The following is an 8,958-nucleotide window of genomic DNA, read 5'->3' as shown; positions in this document are numbered from 1 at the left end:
TTTCTCCAAGTGCATAATTTTTTCTTTCGACTTTTTTCCGCGATTGTGTTTTTTTGTTGTTGTTTTTTTTGCGTAGCTTGGTTAGTCCTGGTGTCTGAACAGTGTCCTTGGCTTAAACCGAGGCTGCCAGGGGCCGTGGCAAGCAGCAACCTCAATTAGGGGTTGTCATCCGCCAGGACTCGCTGACATACTGCGACATTGTGACGTCACAATGTGATTCACCGGCATTGTATAAACGATTGTGATATTTTTTGTTTGTGAGGATATTTGCATTCATCGTTGGCCGGGTGTTGTGAGGCAGTACTCGACGCCTTCCAGTCAGCGCACCTTTGTCCGCCGCTTGACTTGCCCCTGCCCCTGCCACAAAAGGATCTCGTTCTCTATTGACGGGAGCAACGCCTTCCTGCCACTCGGTTATCCAGATGGGTGTGAGATGGTAGTGTGTTTTGGCCATGGATTATAGCCAGATTAGGGGCCAGATTATTGTATCTCATTTCTTTCTCAAATTAAACTTATTAAAAATCTAATATACTCATCCATCAAGCCATTTGGAAATCCTATGATTATCTTATAAATCTGCATTTTTCATTTCTCAAAAAAAAAAGTAAATGGCTTAATTTATAGCTTTTTCGATTAGCGAAAATTTCAGTGGGCTGTCAAGCCGAAGATCAGCCAAAACTGTCATCGATCTTTCTCCGATTTTGGACTGGAAAACTGTCAAACGGCAGCCCCGTCGCCGAGTTGTTAATCAGCCAAATCAAAAGTGTGCCAGCCATTTAGACATTGTAGTCGGCTCAAGGATTTTGACAGCTAAGCTGACATGCAGAAAACCCGAGTGGCAGAAAGCCAGAAAAGAAACAGATTCATGGGGCAGGTTCAGATGGGGATTGTGGATGGCGGTGGAGGTGGAGGTGGTTGAGGTGGTGCAGATGGAGATGCAGGGAACAAAACACATGTCGTGTGTCTAAGAGTGCACGAGTATGACTGGCAAACCAGGTGAATATGCCAAGCTCAAGCCCAGTGCTCAAAATGCAATGAAACAATCAATCAAACCGCTGAAAGAGGCTTGTCGAGCTGTGAGCTATTGGTATACCTATAGCTGTATATATCTATATATAGTATTATGGTAGTACAGAGCACCGTATGGTCGGGCCGGGCCCGTCTAACGGTTGAGCTGCTCACAAAAGGCACAAAATCAAATTACCGGCAATGATTAATCAATCAGCACTGTGCCCCAGTCGAGATATAGAAACGAATATGAGGTTCATACGTCCAATTGCCATATGCAGGCCATACACAGGGAAAAAATTATGATAATTAGTAGATAACTTTAGTATAATTTGTACAAATATTATACCTTGAAGTTTAGATATATTTTTTGTGTAGTGTAGTCACAAGACTTGAACACGATCTTGCCGCCTCTGGCCTCGTCTGGACCCGCTGGTTGTGGGTGTGTTGCTTCTAGTGTGTGTGTTAGTGTTTTATTTTTGTGTGTAAGCTGGCCAAGTGGGTGCGTTCTCACAGCTGGATGCCCGGCGTCCAACTTTATGCCAAACTGCCAGCAAATCACGATCCAGCTCCAAGTCCAGTCCCCAGCAGCACACACCTGCAAACTCTCACTGGCCTCCAACCACCCACCCACCACCACTCTCCTCCACCCGACACTCCACCAGCTAAACACATCCACGTGTGCGTTCTGGCCGACAATCGGCATTACCAATACCAGATCCAGCTAAAAATCAAAGTCCCCACTGCGAGCTTCTTCCCAAAATGGTCTGGACGCGACGGCGATCGTGCCAAAAATGGGTTTGCAACTGGAATTCGCTTTTAGCCAACAAACATACTGGTGTGGAGACCAGATACCGAGCATCCATGGCACTGGAAGAAAAAAAGAAGACAAAGAACTATGAGAAAGTCTCAGAAGACTGCAAGAAGGTTGGCCTTTTCCCCCAGTGCACTTGGCCAGGAGTGCCTCCTCCTCTGGTCGATCTGCCAAACTCCAAAGTGCAGGTGGCGATTGGCCATAACCGAGAAGACCCAGACCAAAAGCCCAAAACCGAAAGACCAGCTGGTGTGAACAGCTAGAAAGTTTTAGAGCCGCGGTCTTGTCTGGATCCTAGTCGGATCCACTGATCGTGAGAATCAGTGCGGCAGACGCGAAATTTATTTGTGTGTTGGCCAAAACAAATGCCGCGTGATTTCAATTTATGGCCCTCTAATGAATATTTGACAAATAGCAAATGGGCAAGTTCGGTCGAGAGATCTCGTTGCGGCCAATAACATAGATCATGATCATGATCACTGCTGGAAAGGCACTTCCGTCAATTGATTGAAGTGGTCTGGCCTGGCATGGCCTGGTCTGGCCTGGTCTGTCCTATCCTGGCCTGGATGCATCTATAAACCAGGCAGATCTTTAGCCCGTGATCTCAAACAGTCTGTCAAAATCCGCATCAAGTTGTTCCCTGCTCCGATTTATGTCTGCTGGCTTTAGTCAAAGTCGTGACCTGCGAACATTGAACTCCCGGTGAACTGATCTGGTCTGGGATGCACTCAGAAAAGTATCTAAGAAATTGGTAACAAAAAAGATATATATCTGAGATGTAGACAATACTATAACTTGACTATCGATTGACCCTTTTTTTCCATAGTGTTAAAATAAACTATAAACCGTGATAGACTTACGGGTCTATAGTAATCCAATCTCACCTCGACTTCCATGGTTTTTTTTTTTTTGCAATTCATAGGGCCCAAAGGCAGCGCCACACATTTTAGCGAAATGAATTTGCAATCCGCCAGCACGAAGTGTAATTTTGAACCGGGCAGCCCAAAAGTATTATTACTGTGGGAGCTGTTCAGCATAATATAATGAAGCCATTGCCAGGGGCAGACCACTAACAAAAACAAGAAGGAAACCCAAAGAGACCAGGGCCCATTGTCAATCATTTTCGAGTTGATTTTCCCACATTTTATGCCCCGGTGATCGCGTTTTGGTTCGACTCCTCATGGGAAAATCACTGAGTTGGCTTCGCCTTGTTGCGCAACAATTATCTAGCATAGGTTTGTCTTACTCTATGTCCATGGAACCATGGAGGTTCCTCCAGAGTCCAGAGTAAGATAGTCAACCCCCACGCATGCAACACCTTCTGTAAAGTTGCGCTCTGATGCACCCCCTACATGGAAATGGGAAAGCAGCCAAGTCACTATCGGCCACTTCACTGTGGGGTTGAAAGTTGCATCTTGCAGCTACTACTGTTTTGGGTTTTCACGGTTATTATCTAGGCCAGAACGGAAGTGCGGTAGAGCTGCTCTTCTTGAGACATTCTACGACGCACCTCGGCTGACCGACCTTTTCACACGTTTGTCCAGGTGCGCGCAGGTGTCTCCAACTGAAAAGATGCCAAAAAATTCCATAAAATACGAGTATGGTAATTTTAATTTTAACATTTGAACGGAAATTAATTTCAGAGGCAGTTTGCTTGACACGCTTGATTAGACTGATATGGTTAATGAGCTTCAAATTAGAATTAAAACGGCTCAAATTTTTTAGAGGTTTTTTATATAATATTATTATAATATATATTTTATATATACATCTCTTATTTCTAATACAATAACAGTGTTTAAAAATTGTACAGGGAAGTAAATGCTAATAAATAAGGATCTTCTAATCCTGATCCTAACCCTTCTAGAAACTAGGTTCTAATTTAAATAATTTTTAAAAATCTAATCAAATTATCATGTCCCTTTCCGCAAATCATATATAATTTTAAAATGCAAGCCAAGACAATAAATAAAAAACTATTTTTATATTTTTTAAAAATTCGAATTTCGATAACGCCACCTAGCGTCTTTGAACTTGAAACAATAGATCTTGCTCTACACGTCAGATGGCGCCAGCTTGTATAGTTTAATTCATGCAGTGTTACCATAATCAAAGTTACATGAACCCCCCAAAGAAACAGTACAATCTTTTAGAATCGATATCTATATATATATATAATCGATACAGAAATAACAGCTGTTTTGGATCATTTGATACATTTTCATAATGAAAGGAAAAATTTCGGATTGCAAAATGGATTTTAAACGTGAGATACATAGATATAACTTCAATCTTGAAGAACGAAATAAATGTATTATTATTACCGTTAGAAACAAAGGAAGACAGAAAGTGGACGGACGACAACACTTTTCTGATGTTGTCGCTATATTCTGAAAGAAAGAACAAGTTTCGGAAGGGTAAAAAAAACAAATGGATATGGGAGGAAATCGCCAACGAACTGAAGCACCATGGAATGGATATCGACACCGTGCAACTGGATCGAAAATTTAGAAACCTTAAGAAAACCTATGAATACGTTCAGAAAAGGCAGAAAGGGAACAAAAGACCGCATGATGTAAAATGGCGATTCTACAACGAGATGGAGGGCCTGCTGCAGGTTGACCCAGAAGCTGAGGAAGAGGAGAATGAGGAATCGGAGTCGTCCTATAGTCATTTGCCTAGCATGGAATGCTCTAAAGAAGAGCCCATGAGCCCCCCTCCACCTATACGCATACGTCTAGCTCCTCAAAGAAAACCCCAACGTCTCAATAGAACGTTTCCGGATGAATCGCTTTGCCAAGAAGAAGAAGGTCAATCTTGCAGAGATGAGATATCCATCGACACGCGAGAAGAGGCCTTGAGACACTTGCGGGCACTTCAGGAATACGCCATGATCCAGGATAACTTCCGGGCCATTGGGCTTCTAATGCAGGCAGAACAGGCCATCGAGTACCCGCCTAGCAGTAAAGATTTTGAAGCATAGTCAATACAAAATAGAAATTTTAATTTATTTAGAGATATTTAATTATACCCTTATGTATTGTATAAAGCTGATCAATGTAAACTTTTTGTATTTTAGTAACGACTTTAATAAAATCAAGATTGACTATTTTAAAATTAAAGATTTTAACTGCCTATCGATAACGGTCCATAAAAACAGGGTGGCAACAATAACCAACATAACTGGCAGCACTTGAAAGTGTTTACGTTTATAAAAGGTGTTGCAAGAAGCAGGCATTTATTTGTTTACATTTTCTTGAAAGACTAATCTGATGTTCCCTCCAAGAAGGATGTCCAAAATCATCAACAACCATGTAAAGTGGAACTATCCTTGAAGAAAGTGAAGCGCGCTAGGATACAAATGAATAATAAGACCGACTATCCTGTTATCAATAGTAAGTGGTTTGCTTTTCCTTTAACATAACTCTAGCTTGGGCTTTTTCCGTATTTTGTTCAATAAGACTCTTCTCTTCCAAGAAAGATAGTTTTGTTGTGTTTTCCTGAAAATGATAATAATGCAAAAGGGTATTAATCAAATTGGAGAACAATGCGGCGTCAATAAAAGCCATCATGTCATCCACAGTTGATTTAAATATGGAGGTGAAGAGGTCTTGATAAGCCAAAATATAAAAACTATATTTTTTATAATGTTATAATTTTCAGAAGAACGTTGCCACGGAAGAGTGGACTCCCTAATATCTTCGTTAATCCTACGAAAAAGATTCCGGGTTCAGATTACGGAAAGAGAATCCATCCACTGAAAAGAGATTGTTGCTCTCTCGTATCGTGGTCGCGAGATGTTTCTCATCAAACTGGTTTTTCAGCAGGCTAGAGAGAGGAACCCACCGACCCATTGCAAGTCGACGTTCGCATGATTTTAATCATCGATGGGCTTGTTTTTAGTTTCCATCCGTTCGGCCGAGTAGTGTGTTTATGTGCCTAAAAACCTGCTGCATATTTGGGAAAAGTGCGATCCTATAGTCCGACAAGTAAGTCCGGTTAACCTATGGATGAATATCTTTTTCTATATAAGAAAAATACATTTTCGTTCTTTTCAATAGGGTCGTATTTGCTCCCATTATCCGTAGGCCATAGCCATTTCAACGGAGAGCAAGCTAAGATAGAGAGCGTGAGGCCTGGAAAGAGCGACTATTTTTGGACGGAGAGAGCTAACCGTAAAAATGTACTCTGAGGTAAGTACCCTCTCTTTGGTTTATTTACAAATTTTAATTTTTTGAATGATTCTTTACGATAGGAGGGCGGATGTACGCTATACGGGACACGCTAAAATTGAACTTGGAGAAACGCTGGTTTAAGAATAAAAGGAAAAGAGTCACCAAACGAACTATATAAGAGAGCAATAAGAGCCAGTCGCACTTTGCGTTTTAATCGAATCAGGTCTATGTTGCTCTGTTTACAACGTACACTGCAAACAACTTACCATATAAGCAGAACATAAGCATAAATCATAGTTCAACATTTGGATAATGGAATAATAATATCAGGAATAATGTCGAAATCAAGTATTGAACGTGTCCGGAAGTTAAGAGCAAAGAAAAGAGAAGTCATCCCACAATTGCCTCCAAATGTGACTTTGAAGACGCTTAAGGATCCCAGTACAAATATCCATAACACAAACGAGGTATGTGTGGCGTAGGCCATAGAACTAGTCATCTGGATTTTTTGACCAAATCAATTATTATCCATAGAGGATTATATAAGAATTATATACATAGTTGATGCTTATATTTAGCGGAAAAATGACGGAGAAGTTTGAGACCCTTATCTTTGCAAAAAACTTTAAATGCCAATTGCAGTGCGTAATTTGCAAAATGGTTTTTCTTGGTAACAGAAAATTCAATCGTGTGCGACACATCCGATTATGCCATAGGGATATCGTGAATGGATTGATTCCAGACCACAAAGCCTTTCTTCAACAATTTTACAGCGATGATGCTGAAGAAATCCTTCAATATATAGTACATAATGTTGAAGAAATTTACATACAGGAAAATAAAATTATTTTAACTGAGGACTTAAATAGTAAAGGGGAAATAAAAGAATCGTATGCAGCCAGCTTAGCTATTGCCAAACATTGTAAGCCCCTATGCGATGGCCCTTTTATTATAAAGGTAATACAACTACATATTTCTTTTCTCTTAGTGAAATTCTTGAAACACACTGATATAAGTAGTTTTCTTATTCTTATTTAGATTAATATTAAGATTACCCTGATTATCTTGACCCATTTAATTAATAACCCGTTTGCACTTTCAATTCTAGGATAGTAAGGGCCCGCCCGAAAAAGGCGCATCGAAATCCGCCTCCCCCTCCGACTCCAATCGTGTACGTAATATACTTACCCTTGAGGAGCGTGTAGCTGTCATCAGTCAATATGATATTGCTCCCATGTACAGCAAGATTGCTAAAAACTTCAACTGCAGCTGGGAGCAGATAAAAAATATAGTAGCCAACCGTGACTCCATATTGAAGTTTCATGAGGCGGCGACTAAGTTGAAATCGAAGCCTATCGAAGATGTCACCCTCCGAAGAAATAAGTTGAATTTTCTGGGCAACTGCTTATATGAATATATCCAAAGAGCTCAGTACTATCTGAACACCGAAATCACTGAAGAATTTCTTCGCAACAAGGCCCTAGAATTCCGCTCTCTCTTCAAGCTGGAGGGATTCGTGCCGAACAAATCTTGGCTGAATCACTTCAAAGCCAAGTATAATATTTCTCTCTCCAATCGGCAAATTGCGTTGAACCGGCGGCCACCGCGATCGCTGAATCTCAAAGATATAATGTCTTACTGTAGTCGCAATAAATTCGTTCTTCCAAGCACATTGCTTCAAACTCCAAATTCCTCATCTGAAGCTTCATCATCGGTAAGCGATCGGCCATTATACCGCACCAAAACCCTAATGGAAGCCTCTAGTCAAAATCAGGCCACCTGTGATGAAGTCCTGACGCAAAGGAGGCGGAAGATTAATTTTCTCGAAAAGTGCCTCTACGAGTACACAGAAAGGTGGGAGGTTCATAAACAGGGAGGAAGGATCGACATCGACAACTTACGGACCGTGGCCATTAATTTGAAGGATATCCTTAAGATTGAAAACTTCATTCCGGACAAAATGTGGTTAAACCACTTTAAGAGCCACTATGGTTTCAGTTTCTCTGTCGGTGTACAACCGACTAATCGAGTGCGCTTGTCCCTGGATCTCTGGGATATAGTCAGCTACTGTAGCAGATACGATGCGCCAAGGCTAACTGTAGCCATTAAGAATTCGGAAGCTCCAATCCCATCTGAGGATACAGAAAAAGGAAACAACTTCTGTAAGGATGCAGAAGAAGGAAACAACTTCTGTGAGGATGCAGAAGAAGAAAACAACCTCTGTGAGAATGCAGAAGATGAAAACAACTTCAGTGAGGATTCAGAAGAAGGAAACAACTTCTGTGAGGATGCAGAAGGACACAAGGAAACAGATAAAGATTATGATGACTCCGTGACGGTGGAGATAAAAGAGGAATTTATAGATATCAAAGACGAGGATGACGGTTGGATGGAGGACGACAACCAGATCTCAGCACAAGCCGCCAAGCGAAATATGGAAGATAATATTGCTCCCTGTCCCTTAAAGATACAAAAGATTCAGTCACTTCATGAAATTGATTCAATTGAAAAAGAATTCCCATCAGCCCCCAGTCCCGGTCACTATTCCGAAACTAGTGACGAGGCCCACCTACCAACCTGCGTCGAGAACTACAAAGATGCACTTCGTCTACTGAAGCCTTTGGAGGAATTCGTTCTGATGGAAGAAAATTATCGCGCCATCGGTCTAATCACACAGTTGGAACAAATATTCGAGTCTATGGCAAAAAAAGAAAACAGATGAAAAAAAATTAAAATTTTTGCATTTTAATTTACATAATTGTTATTAAAAATTAATTAAAATAAAAAACTGTTGAAATAAGAAATTGTATTATTTAATTTCATACTACATTTATAAAATTGTTTTCATTGAATAACTATTAGAAAAACAGGATTTTCTCACTGACCATGTGGATCATACCTACCAGTGTTGGAAACTGGTTCATAAAATGAAGCTTTCTATCGAAAATCGAAAATCTTCTC

The 8,958-nt window shown here is 40.7% G+C and overlaps 2 protein-coding genes and 1 long non-coding RNA gene across 4 annotated transcripts; 2 read left to right on the top strand and 1 right to left on the bottom strand.

Annotated features, from left to right (window-relative positions):
* On the bottom strand, nt 1–7,321 carry LOC138926336 (uncharacterized). The gene is made up of 4 exons (XR_011442805.1): nt 7,186–7,321; nt 3,069–3,386; nt 1,358–1,878; nt 1–1,227 (listed from the first exon to the last, which is right to left on the bottom strand). It is a non-coding gene; the product is annotated as an uncharacterized lncRNA (long non-coding RNA).
* On the top strand, nt 3,958–4,944 carry LOC108127795 (uncharacterized). The gene is made up of 2 exons (XM_017245088.3): nt 3,958–4,088; nt 4,153–4,944. The coding sequence occupies exons 1-2, from the start codon at nt 4,049–4,051 to the stop codon at nt 4,803–4,805; spliced, it is 693 nt and encodes a 230-aa protein (XP_017100577.2). The 5' UTR covers nt 3,958–4,048; the 3' UTR covers nt 4,806–4,944.
* LOC108127794 (uncharacterized) lies at nt 5,557–8,734 on the top strand. Of its 2 annotated transcripts, XM_017245087.3 has the most exons (4): nt 5,557–5,811; nt 5,884–6,015; nt 6,078–6,464; nt 7,106–8,734. In XM_017245087.3, the coding sequence occupies exons 3-4, from the start codon at nt 6,333–6,335 to the stop codon at nt 8,717–8,719; spliced, it is 1,746 nt and encodes a 581-aa protein (XP_017100576.2). In that variant the 5' UTR covers nt 5,557–5,811; nt 5,884–6,015; nt 6,078–6,332; the 3' UTR covers nt 8,720–8,734. The 2 variants fall into 2 exon arrangements, with proteins under 2 accessions (XP_017100576.2, XP_070136153.1); XM_070280052.1 differs by lacking the exons at nt 5,557–5,811; nt 5,884–6,015 and having other exon boundaries at nt 6,336–6,954.
* Nucleotides 8,735–8,958: the final 224 nt, after the last annotated feature.

Source organism: Drosophila bipectinata, chromosome 3L (assembly GCF_030179905.1).
Source record: "Drosophila bipectinata strain 14024-0381.07 chromosome 3L, DbipHiC1v2, whole genome shotgun sequence".
NCBI lineage: Eukaryota > Metazoa > Arthropoda > Insecta > Diptera > Drosophilidae > Drosophila > Drosophila bipectinata.
Note: the sequence above shows the minus strand (reverse complement) of the source record. Positions and strands in the feature narration are given on the sequence as shown.

What these genes read in the sequence shown, in the direction of transcription:
- LOC108127795 (XM_017245088.3), top strand. Translation starts at nt 4,049, where the DNA reads ATGAAAGGAAAAATTTCGGATTGCAAAATGGATTTTAAAC. An exon ending in TTGCAAAATGGATTTTAAAC is followed by an intron (nt 4,089 to 4,152) that starts GTGAGATACATA and finishes TATTACCGTTAG; the next exon opens with AAACAAAGGAAGACAGAAAG.
- LOC108127794 (XM_070280052.1), top strand. Translation starts at nt 6,562, where the DNA reads ATGCTTATATTTAGCGGAAAAATGACGGAGAAGTTTGAGACCCTTATC. An exon ending in ATGGCCCTTTTATTATAAAG is followed by an intron (nt 6,955 to 7,105) that starts GTAATACAACTA and finishes TTTCAATTCTAG; the next exon opens with GATAGTAAGGGCCCGCCCGA.